Genomic DNA, 24,433 nt, shown 5'->3' on the forward strand with positions numbered 1-24,433 from the left:
GGCCCGGTAAGCCGCTGTCGCGGTGAGCGCCCATGGCCCAGCTGGCTCGCCTCACACCGCCTCAGCCGCCAAGCGCGCCTGCCCAAGCTCGGTTCTCGGCCGCGGGCGGGCGCCTTGGTTTCCAGGAGCACAGCTTCCCGGCATCACCCGCCGCCATCTTCCCGCCGCCATCTTCCCGGCGCTCCCGGCGCGGCGGCGGCGCGCATGCGCGCAGGGCGCTCTTCCCGTGCCGTCCTGTTGGCGGCAGGGCCCGGGCAGTGAGCGCGGCCCTTGCTGGGGAGCGATGCGGGCGGCCCTGTGGAACGCGCGGGCGGCGCTGCTGTACTCGGTGGGCGGCTGGACCATGGTGGGCGCCATGATCCACTACAGCCGCAACAGCGGCGCAGAGACCGGCGGCGCGTCCGGTACGGGCTGGCGCGGCCCTGAGGCCGAGGATGGCGCTTGAGGTCACCTCGGGGGGGTGTGGCGCGGCCGAAGGGAGGGCCTGGCCCGGGGGCGGGGCTTGGCGGAGGGAAGGAACTTGGCTGGGAGGGGCGGGGCTCGGCTGGGAGGGGCGGGGCTAGGGCGCCGTCCGGCCCGGCTGTCCCCTCGCCGAGGGCGGCAGCGCCGGGTCCCGCCCCCGCTGAAGTGCCCGGGCAGCCCGGCCGCCCCTCGGGGCTCCGGGAGCTGTGTGGGTGCCGGGTGCGAGGGCGCCGCCTGGGACAGGTGAGCTGGCAGGGCACCGGGGGGGGCTTCTGCCATCCCGGGGGGGCTCACCCTGAGGAGGGAAGATGCCGTGTTGATAGGAGAAGCCTGTGCTTCATCTCTGGTGACAGGAACAGCACCTGGACCCTTTCCAGTTCATTGCTTTCATTTGCATAGTGGGAATGGTTCAGAGCTGCGCCGGGGAGGTGCAGACTGGGTGTTAGGATGCACTTCTGTACTGAGTCAGGCGCTGGCACAGGCTTCCAGGAGGGGTGGTCAGCGCCCCAAGCCTGTCAGTATTTAAGAGGCATTCGGGCAATGCCCTTGATAATGCGCTGTAACTCTTGACCCGCTTTGAAGTGCTCAGGCAGTTGGTCTGGATGGTTGTTGTAGGTCCCTTCCAACTGGAACGGTCTGTTCTGTTCCACAGGCTCTCCCTGTCCTCCTGCTCATCCTCAGCCCCCTGCTGCTTACTAAGGTTGTTAATTGCTGCTGTAGTATTGATACTAGCCCAGCAACCTAACTTATCCTAGTAGATCCCTTTTTCTGTCTACACAGTCACCAGATCTTTGCTATCTATTCTCAGAATTTGAGAAGCAGCAAAATGACGACTGAATGCCTATGTGGCTGCTCTTTAGTGATCAAAATATTTTTACTGCTATGCTCTTTTTTTCTAATTCTTTAGAGAATGAACAAGACCCTCAGGCAAACCAAGGACCCAGGAAGGAGGTGTTCACTAAAGAAACACCTTTTGGATTTCAAGTGACAACTGTAATAACGTACAGGGATGTTCAGCCGCCTATTACTCGACTGCTCAGGCGTGTGAAATCGTTCTTTGATCCTGATGACAGCCCTCCTTCTGAAAATTGAGCGGTCCAGAAACTCAGAACTTTGTGCAGGAGCTGGCCTCTCCGAGACGGTCATCCCGGCGCGTGGCACCAGGCTGCCAGTGGAAAATCTTCTCTTGCATTGCTGAAAGGACAGCTCCATCTCTGACACAACTTGGCAGAAGTTGCAAACCCTCTTGTTCTGCTTGGATCGCTGCTGTTCTTTGCGTGTGTATTCAAATTACTAAACACGAACTGGATACAACTAGGTGTGTTGTGAGATGTTAATGATCTGCACCCTGCCTGGTGTCCTGTGTGCAACGGTCTGACCAGGTGGCTGTTGTGGCTTTTTTGTGAAGTTGATTTTGCAGCTGATGTGCAGGATGTGCCTAGGTGATCCAGGATGTATCTGGGATGGCTCCTCAACTGATCAGCTCTGAAATGGATACTTTAAGAAGGATTAGTAAATGGGAGGGAACGTAGTTTGATCTTTTGGGTTTCAGAGTTGTTCATTGTCCTTCAAATAAAAGCTTACAAGACATGAATCACAAGTGCAGAAATACTACTATAAGCTAAAACTTGCCAAGGTTTTTGCTCCAGGCCCTCGTTTCTATAGGGGTTTCCCCAGTCCTTAAACATGCTACCTCCACTTGTAGGGTACTGCTCCCCAGCTGCTGTGGCTGTAACTAACTTCCATTCTGTAGGGTTTTCCCTAGTTCTTATGGTCCTCCTTTCACAGCAAGCTGCTGGCCACTGTTTTCTATAGGTGTTTCCCCCAGCTTCTCTCACTGCTGACCCTCATTGCTGTAGGGGCTCCCTGCAGCCACCACTTCCACTTCTAGAAGGCAGCCCCCAGCCCCTAATTTCTAGTGGGGACTTCCCCCAGTCCCTATAGGCATGGGGAAGCTGACCGGGGATTGTGTACAAGCAGACCTTCCTTTCTGTAGGGGCTTCCCTATAACCTTTTCTAGGACATGCCCTGCTCCGCTCTGGCCCCTGTTTCTGTGCAGCCACCACCTTGCTGGGCACACAGCTGCGCCAGCCCCTCTGCCCACACACCCGCTTTGATGGGAGCTTGTACGCTGTGAGCTCCAGCCTGTGCACCTATAGACTCACCTTTCTATATAGGCTCCTCTGATTCTTACAGCCTCCCTTTCCAGAAGGCTTCTCCCAGACTTTAATGTCATTGGGCACCTGCAGGAGCGGGCTGGAAATTAGGACCATGCGTGGCAACCAGTTAGCTGAGCGGAATGTGCTGGAGCTTGTAGGTCACTAACCCTGGGAGGACAAGGAGCGTGAACAGACACAACAATCAACATGATGAGTCATGCTGAGAGAGCATAGGGGAGTGGGGGGGACGGGCCAAGGAGAGGTAACACCTTGCTGTTAATCGCTGGTAGTTAACCACCAGTCGGGGATTGCCTGGTATGCAAGGCTCAGCTTCAAGATCCAATCTGTTTAAAACGCGCAGCTTCTGAAAGTATATATAAACTCGTGCTTCTGTACAGTAAATCGACGTTTGCTTGCATCAAGCTGTGTCCCGTCTCTCCATCGCAGCAGGCACACCCCCCCCCCCCCCGGCCCTATAGCCATTCCTATAGAGGACGCTGCTGCCCTTATGTGCATTCTGGGGCACCGCACCCCTAAGAGCCTACAGGCGCCAACTCCCCTCAGCGGGAGGCAGCCCCTCCGCACGCAAAACATTTGCGGACACCTCACCTGCCTCCACGCACACCTCCGCTTTCTATAGAGGCTTCCGTAGGGGTGGCCCAGGCGGGCACAGGCACGCGCCCATACTGCGCTATACGCCCCCGCGGGCGCTGTCGCGGCTCGGGCGGGGAGGCTGCGGCACCTCCGGGCCGCCAGGGGGCGCTGCGAGCGGCGGCGCCCGGCGGGAAGCTGCCGCCGTTGCCTAGCGCCACCGCCTTCCCCCGGCACCCGCGCCGGGCCTGCGCTGCGCGGCCGCGCCACCATGAAGGCCATCGTCCAGCGGGTGGCCCAGGCCAGTGTCACAGGTCAGTGTGCCGCCGCCGGCAGGGCCACCGCCGCCGGGCCTCCCCTCCCCGCCTCGCCTCGCCCGGCCGCGGCCTCCGGCGGCCCCTCGGCGCCGGCCCCGCAGCGCGTTGCCCGTGTGTGTGTGTGTGTGGGCAGCGCCGCCCCCGCGCTTCCCTCGCGGCTGGCACGCGCGGGCGGGCCCCGTGTCACCCCGCACCCCCCCCGACCCCTGCGGGGCTTTGGCTGGGCCGGCTCCGCGCCTCTCGCTGCCGGCCTGTGGGGGCACCGCTGCCCCTGCCCGCCCCCCGCTCTGCGGCGGCCTTGCGCAGGGCCTGCGCGGGTGGCGGCTGTGCGCTGCGCGGGTGGCGGGCTGCGCGGGTGGCGGGCCGCGCGGGTGGCGGCTGTGCGCTCCGGGCAGCTGGCGGGGCTGGTCCTGCCGCTGCCGCGCTGGTTGCGTGTGCCCTGATTACTGCTGCGTTGCATCTGCTGTGATCACTGCTGCATTGGTTGCATGTGCTCTGATCACTGCTGCATTGGTTGCATGCGCCCTGATCACTGCCGTGTTGCATGCGCTCTGATCACTGCTGCGTTGGTTGCATATGCCCTGATCACTGCCGTGTTGCATGTGCTCTGATCACTGCTGCGTTGGTTGCATGCGCCCTGATCACTGCCGTGTTGCATGCGCTCTGATCACTGCTGCGTTGGTTGCATATACCCTGATCACTGCCGTGTTGCATGCGCTCTGATCACTGCTGCGTTGGTTGCATGCGCCCTGATCACTGCCGTGTTGCATGTGCTCTGATCACTGCTGCGTTGGTTGCATGTGCCCTGATCACTGCCGTGTTGCATGTGCTCTGATCACTGCTGCGTTGGTTGCATGTGCCCTGATCACTGCTGCGTTGCATGCACTCTGATCACTGCTGCGTTGGTTGCATGTGCCCTGATCACTGCTGCGTTGGTTGCATGTGCCCTGATCACTGCTGCGTTGGATGCATGTGCCCTGATCACTGCTTGCATTGGTTGCATGTGCCCTGATCACTGCTGCATTGCTTGCATGTGTTGGCAATGCAGTTGCAATCACCTTCTCCTATGTCTTGCATGCGTTGGGCACTATAATGAGAGCTGCCTTCTTGCATTTCTTCTCTGTGTCAGCGGTGCCATCCCAGTTGCCAGGGATATGGATATGGTTTGTGTCTGTTGGCACTATAATCACAGTTGCTTCCTTGAGTTGCTCTTGTGTGTTGACAGTGCAGTTGCAGTCGCCTCCTTGCATTGCTTGCATGTGTTGGCACTACAGTTGCAGTCATCTCGTGTTGCTTATGTGTGGTGGCAGTGCCGTCCCAGCCGCCTTTGCCCATGGTTTGCATGTGTGGTCTCTACAAAAGGAGAGTTGCCTTCTTGCACGGCCTGCATGTGTATGCACTATAATCACGTAATCCCCTTGTATTACTTGCTTGTGTTGACAGAGCTGTCCTGATTACTGTTGTACATTGCTCGCGTGTGTCAACGGAGCCATCCCAGCTGCCGCCTTGCATGGCTGGCACGTACTGGCACTGTGGTCACAGTTGCCTCTTTGCATTGCTTGTGCGTATTGAGTTGTGATCACCTTCTCCCGTGGCTTGCCTGTGTCAGCACGATAATCAGAGGTGGCTCCATGTGTTGCTTGTGTGTGGTGGCAGTGCCGTCCCAGTTGCCTTCTCCTGTGGCTTGCATGCATCAGCACTACGGCCGCAGCTGCCTCCTTGCATTGCATGTGCGTTGGCAGTGCAGCCTGACTCCCCTTTTTGCATTGCTTGTGTGGATCAGCAAAGCCGGTGACAGCCCTGGTGCTTGCTTAGGTGCTGGTAGGAATGGTGTGTCCCGATGGTGTGTCCCTGCTGTTCCGTCGGTTGGACCTTCTGAGTTCGAGGTGCTGAAGGCCGCAAGGAGTTTGCCCGTGAGGCAGTAGGTGTGCCTGCTGCAGGGCCGGGCAGGGTGCTGGGTGGCCGGGCAGGGTGCTGGGTGGCAGGACAGCCTCTGCGTTAGTAGCTTCTGCTTCGCGGGGGCGGTCGGGCAGCATGTGGAAGAGCATGCCTGTGAATGAATAAGGAGCACAACTCCTGTGCACAGCTGTGGGTACAGTGGTGGTCAGACCCCGTCAGCGTTGTGGCTGATGTTGCCCCCTTTCTGGATAGAATTTAAACTGTTGTTTCTGCCTGTCAAAGAGTTTGAGATGTCCCTCCGTGAGGGAGAGCGTACTGTGCTGAGCAGGAGGATAGATTTCTGGAGGGCTCATACCCAGATCGGATGGTAAGGAGGAGCTTTTGGGAGGAGTTTTCCCCCCAGTTTGCTTCTGCCCGTTGGGAATGGTCCAGATCTGGCCACTGGTGCACAGACACAAGCATTCAGCAACTCCCCTTGCATTTTACAGCTGCTTTGGGGCTTTTTTTTCTCAGTTGTAGGAGCCTGGATATAGTTTTAACAGCTAGGTTGCTGGTGCTTATCTCAGTTTTAAGACCTCATTTAAATCTTACTACAGCCATCTCAGGCCCAACCATATTAAGATAATTTAAATTAAGATAATTTAAAACATTTATTAAAGAAACACATTGGATCTGTGATGGCTTGTGTTTTATTGTGAATTCATTAGAGGTTGTGTTCCCAACTAGTAGGGTAGAATTTGCAGGTTGTTACAAGTCTTGTTTCAAAAAAATCCATGAGCACTGTATTGAGTGGAGATCACATTTTCACAACTAATGCAAAGTATGTAGGGAGTGGTGGCGTGGAGAAATTGAGTGCAGTTATTGATATCAACCAGGTGGATCATTTTTGCAAGGATTGCAGAGAGTTCTGCCACCTCTTTTGTTAGCACTGCTGATCCAAGTGTAGTAAAAAATCTTCATACAGTGCCTTTAAATGCTGGAGTAAGCATCTTGATTTAGTCCCTCACAAATATGTCACAACATTGGGAAGGCTTTTGAAAGAGGGCTTCTGCAAGATCTTTGCTCTCTAATAAACTTAAGGCAGAGAAGAAGGGTTTAGAATGTTGTTTTCTTCGGTGGTTTGTACGGTTGCCAGCTGAAATCAGTACTTACCTGTGTCATAAAGCGAGACAGTGCATTTAGCCTCACTTTTCTTTTCCCCCCCCTTTCCCAGTGGGTGGTGAACAAATAAGTTCAATAGGACGAGGCCTCTGTGTGCTGCTGGGCATTTCTTTGGAAGATACGCAAAGAGAGCTGGAGCACATGTAAGTCGCACATTTCCTTTTACCTTGTATTTGTGTGTTTCTGACACTGATACCTGTCCAGTAACTAAACAAATGTGGTGCTCCTGTTGGGAAACTCAGGCTTGCCTGTTAGTTCCTCTTCAGATTTTACCTTGAAACCTTGTTAAGTTAGAGTTTTCCTTTTATGAGAATCAACATGTTGGGTTTTTCTGATCTCCCTTTTTAAAATGTCTGTTCTTTTTACTATATGGATTTACCCAGATGGAGTCCATCCTTCAAGGGTGGGATGTATCAGAAACCTCAAGCTCTTATTTGCATATGAGAAGTTTTGCTCTTTCAAAAGGCTGGATAGTCTCATTGGTTACTTTTCTGTAAAAGTGAGTCAGTTTTGGCAGCCTGGAAGAGACTGGCGCTGGCCATCTGCTCCGTGCCCGCAAAACATTGTGATTCAGCTGGCAAAAACATGCAAGAGAGAGTTCTCCCAGGGGCGGCTTCTGTCTTCTTCAGATGGTACATTGTTCTATGGCTGTCCTCAGTTCTTAAGAAGGCAAAGAAAAAACAGGTAATAGAGCTAACTGATGTCAAGAAGAGGAAAGGCTCAAGCATTGAAGAGAGAAGAATGTGAGCGAGCGTGAAAACAACCCTTAGCAAATGTGGAAGAGAAAGCAGAGAGGGGGGATGTGAACTAAAGGTCACTGAAGATCTGACATAAACATGTGAAAGGTGTAGAGAATTGCAGCAAAGCTGAAAGTGTTTCTGTTGTGACATGCTCTGCTGGCTTGCCTTACTTTCTGCTGCCTCGGTGTGTAACATTTGTTCTATTCTTGTTTCTGGTTCCTGCCTGGGTGAATGTGAAAGATGCGTCTGAATATTGCAAGTGGGTGATCTGTAGTGACGGTGCTCTCAACACCAGGTTGTTTGGATGACTGACAGGAAAGGCAGGAAGCCAGCACCTGAAAAAAAGGAATGAAAGAAATCAGCTTAACCAGGCTCTTCAAGTCCTATTAAAGGAAACTTTATAATCCTGTAAATGAAACAACAATCATCTTTATCATGAAAACGCAGCAGTGACAATGATTTAAGCTCGTGCACTGGGGCCTTCCAAGGCTTTTAATCATCCACTTCGTTCAGGAGTTAATTCCATTTGTTGTTAACACACACAAATTGGCAAGGATTGTTTTTGTGACTGTGCCTTAGTGACGGCAAAGCCCTGAAGCTAGACCATAAGGAGGTCTCAGCTTTATTTTATGCTAACTGCCTCACCTCTGGTGCAGCGTAAAATGTCTGGCTGATGACTGCCGTTGAAATGCTTTGCACTTGATAACGCTCCCTTGTTTATAGATGCTGCAGATGTGGAGAAGCTGAAAGAAACCAAAGATGGGAGTGGCATGCATGCAGTCTTGTTATCAATCCAAGTCCAACGATAGATTGTATTGCAAGTCTGCCAGCTGCTTTTCAGATCCATTTGTGAAAGTCCCCTTGTTCTCTGAGTATTCAAGCGAGTCAGTTCTGTCCCCTGCCTCCAAAAATGTGCCCTAGTACAAATCCATACAAGTCCCAGTGGTCAGTTTGCTGCCACCTGCAGTTTCGCACTGTTCCCTGCTTTCCTCCTCATACCCTGATAAGAAAGTGCTGTCCTTGTCTGCCTTGTAGAGCCTGGTTTGGGAAGAGTGCTAGGAGGTGACAAAGCTGGAGGAGTTCATGTGAGTCGTGTTTGGAAACAACCATAGTTTAGGATGATCTCGTCTCATATTGAGTGTGATTTCCCAGTGTGGTGGGAGGATTAAAATTCCAAAAGCTATTCACATGTTAAATGATGTTGTGACAGATAAAAGCAGATAGTAAAGAGTAAGCTCACTTACTTCCTGTGCCATCTTTATATCACCCTGTAACTTGCAGTTATTCTGTCCTGATCTCATGCTCTATAAAATAATGTTAATTATTGTTCCGACAATGTTATGTATGTGTCTAAGGGCATTTTTGGTTATGGCTCTGCCTAATGTGATGAGATTCCCATGGTTTAGGAAGGAAGGGACAAAGGGATATCATCTTCGGTGGAAGCATAATGAATATGCATCTGTCTTCCCTTTTGTCTCATCCTGGGTGGTAGGCTTTAACTTGTACCTGTCATCCTGCACGGGACAATTTAGGAATTATCTTTTTCTCCTCCTAGGGTTCGAAAGATCTTGAACTTGCGAGTATTTGAAGATGAAAGTGGGAAGCACTGGTCCAAAAGCGTGATGGATAAACAGTATGAAGTGTTGTGTGTGAGCCAATTTACTCTCCAGTGCATCCTGAAAGGAAACAAGCCTGACTACCACATGGCAATGCCCACAGAGCAGGCAGAGTGTTTTTATAACAACTTCCTAGAGCAGCTAAGAAAAGCCTACAAACCAGAGCTTATTAAAGGTAAGGGCAAAAGGCTGGTAAGGTCCTTGATGTGATCAGTTGACTCTGTTTGTATGTGCTTTTCCCTGATTGTTATTTTCTTTATTCTGCGATTTTCTGTCTGTGTTGCAAAGGGGCTGTGTTTACGTGGCAGTAGGTGAGGGGAGCAGCCTGTTAGGATGATCACTCCAGTTTTCCTCTAGGCAATCCTCTGGAATAGTATGACACATAGTTGTTCTTGTGTTGTTACTGGCCGTACAACGTGAGCAATGACTGACAGTGTAACCCAGAGAGCCTGCAGCCATGAGAGTGGGCTCTGGGGTCAGGCTCCCGCAAAGGCTGGACGTTTTGTGCTGTGTAGTTAGATTAACCCAGGAGGAGTATTTTTTCTGGGACATATGTGATTAGTCAGGCCTGAAGGCATCGCCAGTGCGGGATGGACAGTGTAGTTCCAGCTGTCATTTTAGTTTCACATTCTGTTAAGTAGTAGTGATGACAATGGGAGGTGTAATGTGCTACCCGAGAACAGCATTTGATTTAGACTATCTTTTCTCAACTCTGCTATGGATGCAACAGTTTTCTCTTAGTTAGAAGATGCCTGGCTTCCCTGTGCGTTTGTGCTCTACCCACCCTTAATACCTTCTGTTTGCTTTCTGGCCATTTTCATATTCAGACTTGAATTTCTGATACACTTCCCCAGAAGACAAGTGTCTAGAAAATACTTTTTTTTTTTAAATGGGGACTACTAGTAGACAACGGTCAGCCTTACTTTCCTTATGAGGAAAAAAAATAGGAGAGAAAGACAGAAAGCTGATAGCCGGGGAAAGATTTAGAGGCTAATCTCCATCTTGACTGTAGATGAAGGTAATTATCCCAGGTGCTTTCCAAAGAGGCACAGTGAAATGCACACATAAAATACCCATCTTGTGTCAGCTTTCTAGTAGCTTGGTATTTTCTTGCAATCAGCATTTGTTGATGATAAGGAATGCATTTCTGATACTCCTTCCCTGCATCCCTTTCAGTCCATAACATAGAAAACTTCTGTTCTAATGAATTCAGAGTATGTGCTTTTCGAATCTTTGTCTTCGTTGAGTTATCACTAAGTTAGGACCCATTCCAGTGCCTCTGAAACTGGTAAGAGAACTTTCCGGGAAGTCACCGGGAGAAAGATTTGCGCTGGTAAGATATGATTGAGTTGGACCCTTATGTCCTGGTAAACTAAAAGCAAGTATGGACTTTCTTCTTTCACTTAAATGAGGTGTGGAAAAAATGATGTATCTCTGTATACCTGCATCTTTATCCTTGGACTTTGGAAAATGCTCTGGTTCTGAAATACTTTCAATCAGTTTATATTTTGACAGCAGCTTCTTGAACTTCTCTTTTAAGTGAATAGCAGTTACACACTTGAAATGAATAGTCACTGTTGTTAAGTGCCCATATTTTGGCATGTGTTTGCCAGTGCTTCTTGCAAAAAAGCCTTTCACTTCTCCATTTTTTTTTTCATGCTGAAAACTTAGAAGCCCACAAGTGACTGCCTGTGCTATTGTGTCAGGTAACACATGCATTTGAAACTACTGGCAGCCCTGAAACCACCTGTTGACTTGTAATTTTGCTTTTTTTTAGTCTGTTAGACTCTTATGATTGAAGTTTATGTCGTGCCATTGCTTTGTCAGTGTTTTTTTGTAGAGGAATGAAGGCAGGGGGTTGATTAGCATTGATAATGTGCAGCTCTGGCCTTGCCTCGAAGGCAGTGGGTTGATTGACATGGACGATGTGCAGCTGTAGTGGTTAAACAGCTGAAAGGATTGTGGGAGAGGTGGCTGTACAGAGGAGGAGCAGTGTGGTTTGGCCTCTGGAGGAAGGAGAAACAGCATGGACAGTAGGATCTGACCGATGGTAAGCCCTTGTTGCAGCCTGGTAGCTTGCTTGTGCTGCAACATTTTTTTGTTTGCTTGCTTTTTTATCTTTATTTTTGTGTGAAGTTTATCTTTATTTGTGTACGAAGTTTCTGAAGCTTGGTGGTTTCATCCATAGTAGATTTAAGTCCTGTGGTTGCCTCAGCAGAGTTTACGGTTTCCCTGAGCTGAGGTGTATTAGAGTGCAGAGCCTTTGTAGACTGGCAGGCTGTATGTGAGCTGGAGCGTAAGTATAACTTTGTGAAATTGTAATATCTGGGCTGTGATTTAGCGTGGTATGCAAACATACAGGTTTCTGCCCAGAAAAAGTCCTGAGGAAATCGGAGCCTGACTTGCTGGGGACTGTCCTGCTTGCTCACCTGTTACAAAGGGGGATGGGAGGGCCCTGGGATGGAGCTGCTGGATTATAAAAATAAGTTTTGTGTGTCAGCATGAGGCTCTGCCTTCTGTATTCAAAATCCTTAGTCATGTATTTCCTCTACAGGTATGCACACATACAGTTGTAGTTATTGGGAAGTCAGTTTGATACTCTGGTTTGCTGCAGGTGCCCTTTCCTTTGGTCTTACAAATTGCTTAATGCATTTGAGTAACTTAATGATTTCAAGTGGAATTGGTATAGCTGTCAAAGACAAATCAGTAAATGTCTTGCCATATTGGCTAAAAGCCTTGTGATTTCTAGTATATGTATTTTTTCAGTAGAGTAATTTGTCTGTTGGAACTACTGAGCTACTGCATGTGCCACTCACTGTTGTAGGTGCTGGGCAGGCAGCTCCTCGGTCTGGTATCTGGTCTGGCTGGAGCTTGCCCTAGGAGCTCAGGATGGTCAGTGTTCCCCAAAGAGAAGTGCAAACCATTCTTTCACACCCAGAGCAGAGGGACGTTTGACAAACAAAATTTTGGAGAAGGCTCAGAGCCGTGGCTTCTAGCTTAACACTAGTGTCTTAAGACTGCAAGTGGGCACCCAAGTCTAGGAAAGCCAAGGCAGCATCAGAAGTCCTTGCTTGTCTTGCTTCAGTGCTTTCTTGTCGTGAAATTAAGTCTTGAACACTCCTCTCCCATCGGAGGAGCAGAGCTGGAATGCGGGTCTGAGTGCTCTGTTATGCAAGCTGGGACCCAAGAACTAGGGCTACCAAGGGTTCTCCTTGTGCATCACGGCCTTTGCTCTCTGTCTTGAATGTGGATTTAGTCTTCTGAGGCAGTAAGGATTAGCGTGGCAAAGAGTGTGAAGTACTTCACTCCCCTGATAGCAATATCTGAGTAAATAAGAGAGGACTGTTCCACAAGGAGGAATTTAATTCTCATTAAGGTTTGGTGCAAGTTGAAAGCAAGATTCTTCTCTCTTGATTAATTCCCTTTGTGAGTGTTGTCACTTTGCAATAATGTCACTTATCTAGCACAAGAGTACCCGCATGGGGTTAATTAGGAATAACTTTTCAAGTAGACAAGCTTAGAAGTAACTTCTGAATAAAACCAGTGTGAAGTTTTTAGGTCATGAGGCTTGAGATATGTCCAAAACATATTCTGAAAGTAAATCATATGTCATTTTCAAGTCTTTACATCTCAGGTGTGGCTTCTCTTGCCTCACCTCAGATAAAGATCTTCTTTGCCTTTGAGGAAGGCATGCATGCCAGATTCTAAGGGAAAAAGAATTCAAAGAGATGAGTGGTCCAGCAGAATAAACTTGTCACTTTAATTATACTTGTAGGATTCTAGTTTATTGCAGAGAATGTTCCAACGAGGTTACCTGATCAGTCTTAAAGTGTGGAAAGGTACTTATTACATTGAAAAGCATTGTGGTATAAAACACAGGGAAAGAAATAATATTTAAGGATAAGTTGCTGGTGTCTCCCATGGGCAGTACAGGGTCATGTGGTAAATTTACCCCAAGCCGCTGAGGTAACAAGCAGTGTCCAAGGAGGGTGGTTTCTTGCTCCTCCTTTTCTTCTGACTGAGAAATGGGTCAATGCGGACAGAATCTTGAGACAGAGAGATGGAAGAGGTGATGGCCCCAGTTCCTTTGCAGTGCTGTGCAGAAGCGGGATTTGTCTGTATCAGAGGTTCAGAAGTCGCATTCAAGGGTGGAACAATCAGCTCCTCCGCAGCCCGGCTGCCTGAGCGCCGCAGAGGTGATGCGTTCCACTGGCGTGCTCTTAGGTGAATGCGGAATGCAGTGGCTCCACAGACATCAGTCTGCTTTAGGGGAGTCAGGCTTGCCTCTCAACTTACTACTTCAGGAAACTGTAACACAAATGAAAAATGCCACCTTTGAAAGGTTGTATTAATAGCCGTATACTGACACTGGTAGACACTGGGACAAGGGGAAGAAGGCAGGAGCATGTTTTTGAGGCATGCAGCCAACACTGGGGGAGATTCTGCTGAAGAAGCATCTCTTCCTAAGGAGGGGTTAGGCAGTGATTTAAGAAGAGATTGTGAAAGGAGGTTTTAGGTTTCCTTTCTTCCTTCAGGCAAGACCAGCCCTTGAAGCTGCAGAGAAAAAAGCTGTGTTATGAGGCCACTGCTTGAAAAGAGCTGTGGGGACCAACGGGCCACTGGAATCCTTTGGTTTTGTTGTATAAGGTTGCTGCCAGCACAAAAATCCAGAAGCATCCCATGAGGAAAGCACATACTGTGCAGGGACCATGGTCCCTGAAACTCCAGGGCACGTCAATTTGTGGTAAGGGAGGGTGGCAGATGCTTTTGACAACAGCATAACCTTTGCAGTATTTTTGAAAGCTTGAAGATAAGCGTGTGTGGCAGTCCACAAGATGTTGTGGATTAAGACCAATAAAGGGATTCTGGAATGTGTGAAGAAATTGTCCCTCAGCTGACTTTTAAAATCTTTAGAGAGGCTAATGAGGTTGCTGAGCCTGGAAGCCACACTGCCTTTCGTGCTGTGGTGGTTGCAAGGTGCTGAGACCTTCCCATCTTTGAGAGGAAGATCTGGAAGAGAGAGGCTATAGAGAAGGGCAGCACTAACAGATGTTTCTCTTTTAAATGCTGTTTCCATTAGCTCTGAATCTTAAACTTTCTAAACTGTGATTCACCTTGACCTGGAGTGACCTGGGGTCAAAGAGTGGAAGCGTAAGTATGAGGAGAATGGGAGGGAGCTGTTACGGAAAGCTGTTCCTGGACAGTAGTTCTGATGCCAAAACAAGATAGAAAGTGCTGGTGACATGGGAGTGCTTTGAGTGTTCTGGTGGAGGGTGGGGGCTTTATTTGACCGCTTTATCAGCCTTTGAAAAAAGGAGCCTGTGACGTTTACTTTTTTTTTTCCCCCTAGTTCCATACACGTATGAGAAATGCAAAAGGCAGTCCTTTTCTGTGAGTTAAGTACAGCTAACCACAAGCAAGCATTCTTCAAGCTCTTATTTCTCAGCTGAGGGTCATTTATAGGCATCTCTGAAAATGTGTGTCTGCATGATTCACCAGTGAAACTGTAAGCTACAGGTTTAGGGAAGAACTACCTGGGTTTTCTCTGCAGGTTCTCATTTATCATGGGTGGCAAAGGGTTTGAAAACCGTGCGGGAAATTTATAATCGCTGTTTTTTTGATTGCTCTGACATCTCTTCTCAGTGGGACTCTTTACATGTTCCAGGCTTTTGCAAATTTATAAAATGAGAACAGCTCTTTTTTTTATTTTTTCTACTTGTTTTGTAATACTTTTGTCTCCTAAATTTTCTTTTATTTTCTGTAATTATGTAGTACCTCTCTTTTTTTTTTTCTTTTGCACCGTTAGCTAGCATTCAGAACACACTGATCCTTTCCTGAAATATGGACAGCTTCATGGTATCTCTGCTTACCTGATTTACTCAATCGAGTCAGCTGCACCTTGTTAAAACAGTAACTGTTGATGTGCCAGTAACTTCTGATGTGCCATACTTTGATGTCACCACAGCCTCAGTTGTCCTCTCCCTCCAGAGGGTACTGACCCTACAGCAGAGCTGTCAAATGGAATGACACTTTTACTCCTGTTGTAGCAGTTCTTCTTAGGTTATGTGATGCAAAACCAGTTGGCACACACACAAAGGAGCACAGGGGCAGGCAGGGGAACCCAAATTCTGGACTCAGAGGGTTGCAAACCCTGTCCAGGCCCCTCCCAGGGGTCTCCTGGGGGATCCTCAGTCCCGTGGTCCCGGCGTGATGCCCACCCTGGGGTGTCAGCAGGAATGGCTCTCTGGGGCACCTTTCAGGCTGGGGGGGGTCACTGTCTAGAGGTACAGGACACGTGCAGGAGGAGAGCATTTTAGGGTGGCTTAAGACTTACAAGACGTTTAAGTGAGGAAGCAAAGGCAGGGAAGGGGGTAGATCTAGGTAATTCCAGGAGGAACAAGAGTGGGAAAATTAAGGGATATGGGTATAAAAAGGCCCAGCCCCGTAGAAGCAGTGGCTGGTCAGTACACTTGTGGCCGTGCCCTTCACCTGATCAGCACAGTCTGCCTCGTTTTCTTATTAAAGTCCATTACAGACTGTTTTGAGGGACCCACTGTTTTGTGTGCATGCGTGTGAGTGGGGGGCTGAGCGCAGCGCTGCAGCGGGGCCGTGGGTCGGAGGTGTGCGTCTGCCAGTGAGGGTGGGTGAGCAAACACAAGCAGGATGGGCTGGCGAGGGGCTGCGTGGCCACAGCTGAGCCTGGGTGGGCATCTTTGACGGGGAGACCACAGGAGGAATTGGCTCCTGGAGGGACTAGAGGAGTCCTGGCCAGTTGCTGGAGAGATTTGGGGGTGTCTGTGGATGAGACCTGTGTGCGTACACGTGTGTGTCTTAAGGGTAAGATGAAGGGGGAGGCAGCAAACTGCCAGAGAGCTGGGTGGGGGATCTGTGCCAGCAGCTGGAGCAGGGCTGGGGGCCTCAGGGACTTGTACCCCACGTGCCAGCACCTAGGGAGGCCAAGATCTGTGGGCAGACTGAGTTTCTAAGCCCGGCTGCTGGAGGGGTCTGCATTGTATATACATACATATTTCCCACTAAAGGACCTTCAACCTGATCAGCCAGCGAGGGGCTCAAGGTGAGGCTGTCGGTGCTGTTTGTGCTCATTTGAGTGCTTGTGTGTCTGTGTTGATACCTGTGCAGCCGGCTGTATGTGTGTGTGACACACGTGTGTGCCTGTGTCTGCCTACTGGGAGTACATGCTGAACCTCGCTACTGTTTGCACCTGGGGGTGTGCAGTGGTGGCAGCCATGTCTTTGTCATGCTTCTAGATTCAACACCCATAACGTTTCCCAGCCCACATGAAACACTGAAGGTCGATTTGATCAAAGGAGCCTGTGTAGAGGCAGTGAGCTGGGACACGGGGACACTGGCACGTTTTCTCTTCTGCCACCTCACGTGTGGGGCAGAAAATGTCTGAGGAGTGCAGCTGGTGAAACTGTGCAGCTTTTTATTCAGTAAATCCCGTTCCTTTTCATAGAATTACTTCCCTGAATCGTGTTCTTGCCCCCTCCCATTGGCATTTGTGTTGCTCTAACTCTTCAGTGATGGGTCCAGGAAGCTTTTCCTTGGCTGCTGGGCCACTGGCAGCAGAGTGTTGTGCAGTGCTGTAGCTTTTGGCTTTGCTGGAGCTTGTATCTCTAGCTCCTGGGGTGGCTTGTGGCATACAGCCTTTGAGAACGCAGTTGGGCACTAAATCTGTTGTGATATGGCCCAGACGTGTTGGACAGGCCTGAATATGCTTTTTCTTACTTTTTCTTTTAAGCAATATCAGGCTTCTGTCTGACTTACAGGATGAGATGGGGAAAGACTGAAAACTCTTGGAGAGCTCTTTGTCCCAGTAACACCTTTGTGAAAAATCAGGACAGTGTGGTGTGACCTCTGGTCACTCGGGGACATCATACGTTGCCATGGAAAGCTGCTGTGTAGCTATACAGAGTCTCATGTAAATATTCCCAGTGGGTGGTTGCTCCACTGAAGCTTGAGCCTACTTCTTTCAGCATGTTCTTGCTGGTTGGAAGTGGTTCTGGTTGCGTTGCCTTCCCAACGAGACTCTTCCAGTCTCTGGATAACTGCTGGCTGCTTGCTGCAGTACACCTTTTTCTGTTCCGTGCATTTGTATTGATGTAGTAGTGTCTGGTCTTGTTGCTGTCCCTACAGGAAGGTCTAGAAAGGCTGCTCAGGTGTGCAGGACAAGGAGAAGAGAGAAGGTGGTAGTGAGCAGTCACGTAGGTGCAGCCAGCGGTGGGGTGAGTTTGAAGGGTAGAAAGCTGGACTAGAAAAAATGGAGCAAGGAAGTCTGCAGAAAGTAAAGTGAGATGTGAGGAGAAGACAGCATGCAAAGGGGTGGCTGCTGTAGACTAGACAGGATAAAAGTGTCATGGGTCTGTTGTGATGGAAGCTTCTCAAATGCTTACCAAAAATGTGGTCTGTGCCTCAGCTGGTGTGCTAATAAATGCCACTGATGACAAATGACATAGACATTTCTGATTTCAGGAGTGTATTCCTGTGAAGTAGGCAGGATCGAGGGAGTAGACAGTCTTTTTTTTCTGCCCTTTTTGCCAGACTGTCAAAGAATGGTCTAGGTTGCAAACAGGGATGTAGAAATTGCCGTGGCAGATTGGGACTGAGCTGTACACCAGTGTCCCCAGCTCTAGAGTATCCAATGTCAAATGATTCTGAGCAGGCTTCGGGTCTTTTTATCTTTTGCTATATATAAGATTTCTTCAAAATGGCAACTGGTTAGCTGGACTGGATCCCTAGCCTTAGCTGTTACATCCTTTAAAGTTTAGTCTCCTGCCTGTGAGAACTATCCCGCTTACCCAGAACTGTGAGCACCTTGGTTATCTGTAGCCTTGGTTTGTTTTGTGGATGTTTCTGTACTTGGCCAAGTGTTTATCGTCTCTGAATGTCAGACCACGTAGCTGCATGCACGTACATTGTTTTTTTCTTAGTAGCTTTCTGCAGTTTGTTCGTTGGCTGTCGTTTTATCTGTTTGTTTTTTTTTTTTCTTTTTTAGTAGCACATTTGGTAAAGATTTTGGTATGTGTTATCTTTCCAAGAGCCCTCAGCACTTCTTGTCTCTTCCCTTTTCAGATGGCAAGTTTGGTGCCTACATGCAGGTACACATCCAGAATGACGGTCCTGTAACAATAGAATTGGAGTCCCCAGCTGCCACTGTTGACCCTAAACAGGTAAGTGACCGAGAAGGGCTGTCCGGAAAGGGTTGATGTATAGGCTGTGCTTTCTCGGTGGATTTGTAGCATTCCCGTTAGGAAGCAGAATAGCTTTCCTTAGGTATGACGACCTTGTGCTTCCTGTGCGGCCTTGGGAATGTTAAATAACTGTGGTGTTTTCTTCAGTTCCCTGACCTGTTGGTAGCTGCTTGCTGTCCTGGTAAAGGTCATGTGTGTGTAATGCAGACCAGCTTTTTACAGTTTATTCTTGCTCATCATTAAAGCTGCTGTTTAGTTATGACTCATTAACTATGTTTTTAATGTGTCTGGACACCCCCTTTTTTCTGGTGAAGTTTCTTGACATTTAGGAGGTTTTGTGTGTGGGTGGCTGGATGGAACTGGAGAGCTGCCTTTGTCAGAAATGAGAATACAAATTTAAGTCCTGAATTTAAGTCTGGAGTGGAGAGGAGAGCTAGTTCTGCTGAGGCACAGCATGAGCTATGCTGAAAATCAAATGTAGCGATGAGGTTTTCTCATCCTCTGAACACAAGTGACCAACTTTTCCAGGCTGAAGGAGAAGGGAGAGGGATTGTTACTACCAGCTGTGCTTCAGCAAGGCCAAGCTACCCTATTTATATAACCACTTAACCTTGTTAAAATGATTGCAGTTTGTAAGAAGGGCATGAGGGAAGAACCAAGAGACTGCAAACCTGTTAATGTAACCTCGGTACCTGGAAAAAGTACAGAGGAGATTATACTGGGTGCTATTGAAAAGCATTTAAAGGACAATGCAGTCATCAGGCAGTCAGGGTGGGTTCACAAAGGGAAAGTCCTTTCTAATTTGATGCCCTTCTACAATAAGGTCATGTGCCTAGTGGATGAAAGGAAGGTGGTGGATTTAGTTTTTGTGGATTTTAGTAAGGCTTTTGATACTGTCCCTCACAGCATCCTTCTTGACAAGTCCTCCAGCTGTGAGATGAGCAGGTGCATGGTGCACTGGGTGAAGAACTGGCTGAATGGCAGTGCTCAAAGGGTTGTGGTGAATGGGGCTACATCTGGCTGGAGGCTGGTCACAGCAGTGTTCCTCAGGGCTTAATTCTGGGGCCAGTTCTGTTCAGTATTTTTATCAGTGATCTGGATGCAGGAGTTAAGTGTACTGTTATTAAGTTTGCTGGTGATATCAAACTGGGAGGTGCTGTTGACTCCTTGAAGGACAAGTGGCCTTGCAGGGGGGTGTAGATAGATTGGAGTGTTGGACAATCATCAGTGGCATGAAATTTAACTAGACCAAATGCCAGATTCTGCACCTGGGACAGAGCAGTGCTGGACACAAGTATAGACTGGGAGAGGAGTAGCTGGAGAGCAGCCCTGTGGAAAGGGATCTGCGGGTGCTGGTTGACAGCAGGATCGATACGAGCCAGCAGTGTGCCCTGGCAGCCGAGAAGGCAAACTGCATCCTGGGGCGCATCACATACGGTGTAACCAGCTGGTCGGAAGAGGTGACTTCCCGCTTTAGTTAGTGTGGTGCAGCCTCACCTCAAGTACTGAGTGCAATTCTTGCCCGCAACTTAAGGAGGATGTTAAGGTACTTGAATGTGTCCAGAGAACAAAGCCAGTGAAAGGGCTGGAAGGAATGTCCTCTGAGGAGCGGTTAAGAAGTCTGGCTTTGTTGCAGAGGAGGCGGCTGAGGAGCACCCTCGTTACCCTCTACAGCTTCCTGAGGAGGGGAGGTGGAGAGGGAGGTGCTGAGCTCTTCTGCTGGGATCCAGCGAGAGGGCACATGGCGATGGTTCAAAGCTGCGTCAGGAGAGATGCAGGCTTGGCATAAGGAAACATTTCTGTACTGAGCAGGGGGGTCAGGCTTCCAGGAGGGGTGGTCAGCGCCCCAAGCCTGTCAGTATTTAAGAGGCATTTGGACAATACCCTTGATAACGCGCTGTAACTCTTGGTGAGCCCTGAAGTGGTCAGGCAGTTGGATTAGATGATTGTTGTAGGTCCCTTCCAACTGGAACTGCACTATTCTATTCTTTTCAGTATTCCTAGCTGCGGTTTGTCCCATGTGCAGTGGTGCTACCAAATTACGTGACCAGTTGACCAGCAAGATAGAGTGACTTTGCTGGTAGGGTCTGTCCTTGAGTTGCCGTCTGACCATCACTCTTCTGGATTAAATATCAGTCATTTGGGTTTTTCAGCCACCCGTGTATACCTGCTTTTTTAATGCCTGATTGTCAGTTCTGTGATAACTGTGGTGCAACTGGTGGCTGTAATTGGTGGGAGTTATGCGTCTCCTGGGAGTTCTGTGTATCTCAAAATAACCATACTAAAGGTGTACTGGAGCCTACTGGGAAAGGAGCTTGGGAAAGCCTAAAGAAGCAGCTCTTGTTGCCTTAAATAGTTAAAGTATCTTGGTTTGGAGTTGTTCTCGTTTTACCTCCAAATTCTGTTCTGTATCCTTTTTGTGATGTTTTAGCCCCTGAAAGAACTACACCTGGTCCTGGTCTGTCTTTCTGTACCCTCACAGCTTTAGCACAAAGGTTTCTCAGCCCAAACCATGCATAATTAGCAGCAGCAGCTCTGTCTTTCAAGTGAGAGCTGTTTGCAGATGTGAGCACTGACATCCCGGCTTGGAGGAATTGAGCTGCTGCCTGATCAGCCTGCAGAATAGTCTGCTGGGTGGCAGAGGGACAAGGGCTCTGATGTCCCCTTTGAGCTGTTCACCAGCCCTCAGGAGGGTTATGGCCCGCTGTTTTCAGGTGCCGTGTTTATGGTATAGACTTGTTAAGCCTGAGGTTTAGCTGTGGTACTTGTGGCCATACTGACCCTCTGCTTTTGCCACTCCAGCTCTTTGTGGAATAGGAGAGGAGATGTTCCCTCCGTGCCACCAAGCAGTGTTTGCTGCACAGATTCTCCGTGCTCTCACATGGCTGTCTCGGGTGCGGGTGGCCAGATCCTTTGTGTAGCAGCGTTTGTTGTAGCCCACAGTTGAGGGCGTTACTGGCAAGGTGGAGGGCAGCTCTGTGGCTTGTTGCCTGTGACAATGTCTTGGGCAAAACTGGTGATCAGTCTTTTTTGTTCAAGCAGGCAGTGGGAGCAAGGGGTTGGTGATTCACTGAAGGATGGCATGGGCCAGATTCTGACTGGAATTGAGAGCACTGAGAGAGCTTTTACCTGTGCTGTCCTGTATGTAGGTGTAAAATAACCCGAGAGGAATCACCGGGGCATGCAGGATTCTGCAAGGTTCTGTCTCTTTCCTGGGGAATGTTGGCTTGTTTAAGGATTTTGTCCTTACAGTTCGAGGCTGCCTACTTTTCCCATCTGACTGTGCCTTCCTAGGGGCCACAACATGGGCTGAAGACTGGGAAGGATGCTGGTTTTTAAACTTTCTCTGGCATGAGATCTTTGTTTAATGTGAATGTCTCATTCTGCTTTAGTCTGGCCTGCTAATTGCCTTCCTTTCCTCCTTAAACCATCGGCAAAGATGAGGCTTCTCATGCAGGATGTGCTTAGAGCACTGTCATTTATCCTAAGGTAAGGTTACACCAAGAATCTTCTCACTGGGTTGGTGCCTGGACCCTAGGAAAAGGACAGAGTCCTTGCATGGGCTATCTGAGTGGGCACCAGACAGTCTGTGTATAAGAATAAGAGTAATGTTAGGTTTACTTGCCTCCCTGCTGCGATGTGTTGTTCACACACATTTCCTGAGCCACCCAGAGTTCCAGCTCATTGCAAGTCCTGTTGTGGCAGATTCTTGTTTGTCACAGAAATGGATGAGCTCTTAGAGTGACACAGACACTGATAAAGCAATCCAGCCATTGCGCTTTGGATGCACAAAGAATTTAATCTATGCCATATTTCAAAGAACCCCATTTACTTGAAAACTAGCACTTTTTAAACTGTTACTGGATAGCTTTTCTAGCTCACATTGAGACCTTAACACACACAGTCAGAGGCACTGGCTGTTTCTGACGCTGTTAAGCATCCTTTCCTGATACTGTTTGACATGTGTGCTGTCATCTCTGACCCATCATACAAGACGTGGTGGGGAAGAACCAATTTAAATTTGTCATTCTCTTTCCTCTTCCCTGCCCGTTGCATTTTTTTTTCTTGCTGTCATACAGTCTGTCGATTTGCTCGTAGCTTGGAAACTAAGGTTGTGTTTCTGCTTCAGCAAGAAGAGATATGTAAAACATCCTGCAGTGTTTAGTGTGTTGTTATCAGAAAGAGATTAGACAAATAATTGCTGATGAATAGTTGTTCTGTATCGTTGGATGTGACAGTGAAGTATCTCTTTTTTTTTTTTTTTTAAAGTGGTTGTCTGTGGTTGTAATTGGTAATCTGATCTTTATAATTCCTTAGCAATGTAGTGAGTAAAAATACATTAATCCAAATGTATTTTTATATCCCTTCTGCTGGAAAGGTATAAATGAATCAATTACAGAATTAATTAAAAAATTTAAAAACTGTCTTCCTCATACAACAGATACGTGTGTGTGTGTATATATAAAAACCATGTATGGGTGTATATATGTATATCTTAAGAGAATATTGCAGCTGTTTGTGAAACCCTATTAAACAGGGGAAGCTCCTACAGTTCAGTTTGTTGTGAACTGTTCGGTTCCATTGTGGTCTGATTAAGTAATAAGCAAGTGATTTGAAAGTATGAAGTAAATCAGAAGATTCTTTCACCAGCAATATTTAGTGATTGCTGGGCCTTTTCTGAAGATGAGATGTTTTTTTGAATTTTAGGCATGTGAGTGGAATAATAGAAACATTAAAAATAGTTGGCATTTTGGCATTTAATTGAGCTCTTGAAGCACCTTTTTGGTAAATCTGATGTACAAGAAATTTTGCTTGAAAGGCAAAATAAAGCCACAGATTTAGAAACCTGGTAAGAAATGTGAAAAAAAAAAAAAAAAAAGAGGCATAAAATGGGAGAAGATCAATATACGCATGCAGTGATTCTGATCTGAGTTCAATAATATTATAGTATTGATATTAACTATGCTTCCTAAATAGTCTTTGAGAGTGGGGGTTGATCAGGGGATTTCTCTTCGCTCTTGGCTATGATGCAAAAAACAAAAGGATTTTTCCTAATGTTCTAGTACAAAACACAAGCATTGTAGTTTCCAGCCTTAACTGGTGAGGTGATTTTGGGTATTTCCTTTGAACTTACATGCATCTCTTTGGAAGTACAGAGGCCATTGATAAGAGTGTAGCAAATTTCTGTGCTGTTTTGATGAAGTTTGTTGTAATCATCGCGGAGATTAGGTTAGCTATGCCCAGAATGCTTTGTATGTCTGCCTGGGGAAGACTAGGGAGAGGTACTTTGTATTTTTTTATAGGAATTTGTAGCTGGAAGAAGCAGCCAGATGGAAATGGAGCAGGAAGAGGTTTTAGAGTGTGCCTGAGGAGGTGACATGGTGACAACTCAAAAAGAGTCCACTGAACTTTGAAAACATTATGAATAATTGTGGAATTCAGATTGGAAACACTCTGCATTTTTATGTCTTCTGCTAGGGCAGGGGCATAGCTGTTTCACTGTTTAATTCACATGTTCTAATCAGGTGCTGGACTGATCTCTGTGGACCAGTTTGTTCCATTACTGTTCAGAAGGAAATAAACTACATTGTATTTTAAACCGTATTTTGGAACTGGATATTGTAGTGGAAGGAATAAGAGGAGTGAAAGCGTTGAAGTAGCTCTTTGTTACTGACCCTGCCTGTAGCAGTACAGTAAAGCAGCATGTGCGCGCTTGGTTGAGACGAGGAATAAATAGTAATGTGGTGCCCCTTGGAAATGTCAGTTTTAAATGACAGAGACATCTCATAACATTTAAGTAACATACATTTTTAAGTGGCAGGAGGATCTTCATAGAAAATCCATTAAATGAATTCCACCTAAATATTCTATTATTTATGCCTTAAAGTATTTCTCATAAGTGTAGCCAAAAGTGATTTCTCTGCTGAGTGCAGAGAACCCTGCAATCTAGTATTTTAACTTTTCTATCATTTTTCAGTTAGAACATTATAATATAATGTAGCTGAAGGCATTTTCAGTTCCTCAAGTACAGTGTTGCTTCAGCTTGCATTTTCATTTTAGGGAGGGATGGGCACTATCTTGGAATTAGGTGATCAGTAGCACAGTCTTGACATGGCTGGTGATAAATATTTTATTTTAATCTATGGTAAATGACAGTACGGTGAAGGGCCCCCATCTGCAGAGTGGTTTTTTTCCCCATTGTCTTTGAATTTTTTTTTTTTTGTCACCCGGTTTTTCTTCCTTCCCATGCAAATGTATGCACTGCTGTGAGAAATA

General features: G+C 47.9%; 2 protein-coding genes across 2 annotated transcripts in view; both read left to right on the forward strand.

The window, feature by feature from the left end:
• Window positions 1-214: 214 nt before the first annotated feature.
• Window positions 215-2,056, forward strand: SMIM26 (small integral membrane protein 26). The gene is made up of 2 exons (XM_056357178.1): window positions 215-404; window positions 1,370-2,056. Exons 1-2 carry the CDS (start codon window positions 284-286, stop codon window positions 1,552-1,554), a joined length of 306 nt encoding a protein of 101 aa, XP_056213153.1. The 5' UTR covers window positions 215-283; the 3' UTR covers window positions 1,555-2,056.
• A 1,313-nt stretch (window positions 2,057-3,369) lies between these two features.
• The window catches only part of DTD1 (D-aminoacyl-tRNA deacylase 1), a 29,152-nt gene continuing 8,088 nt past the window's right edge, over window positions 3,370-24,433 (forward strand). The window contains exons 1-4 of the mRNA XM_056357379.1: window positions 3,370-3,526; window positions 6,642-6,732; window positions 8,885-9,120; window positions 18,039-18,136. Coding sequence (XP_056213354.1) covers window positions 3,484-3,526; window positions 6,642-6,732; window positions 8,885-9,120; window positions 18,039-18,136 — 468 coding nt within the window. The 5' untranslated portion in view covers window positions 3,370-3,483. The remainder of the gene's footprint in view (window positions 3,527-6,641; window positions 6,733-8,884; window positions 9,121-18,038; window positions 18,137-24,433) is intronic.

Source organism: Falco biarmicus, chromosome 12 (genome assembly GCF_023638135.1).
Source record: "Falco biarmicus isolate bFalBia1 chromosome 12, bFalBia1.pri, whole genome shotgun sequence".
NCBI classification, from domain to species: Eukaryota; Metazoa; Chordata; class Aves; order Falconiformes; family Falconidae; genus Falco; species Falco biarmicus.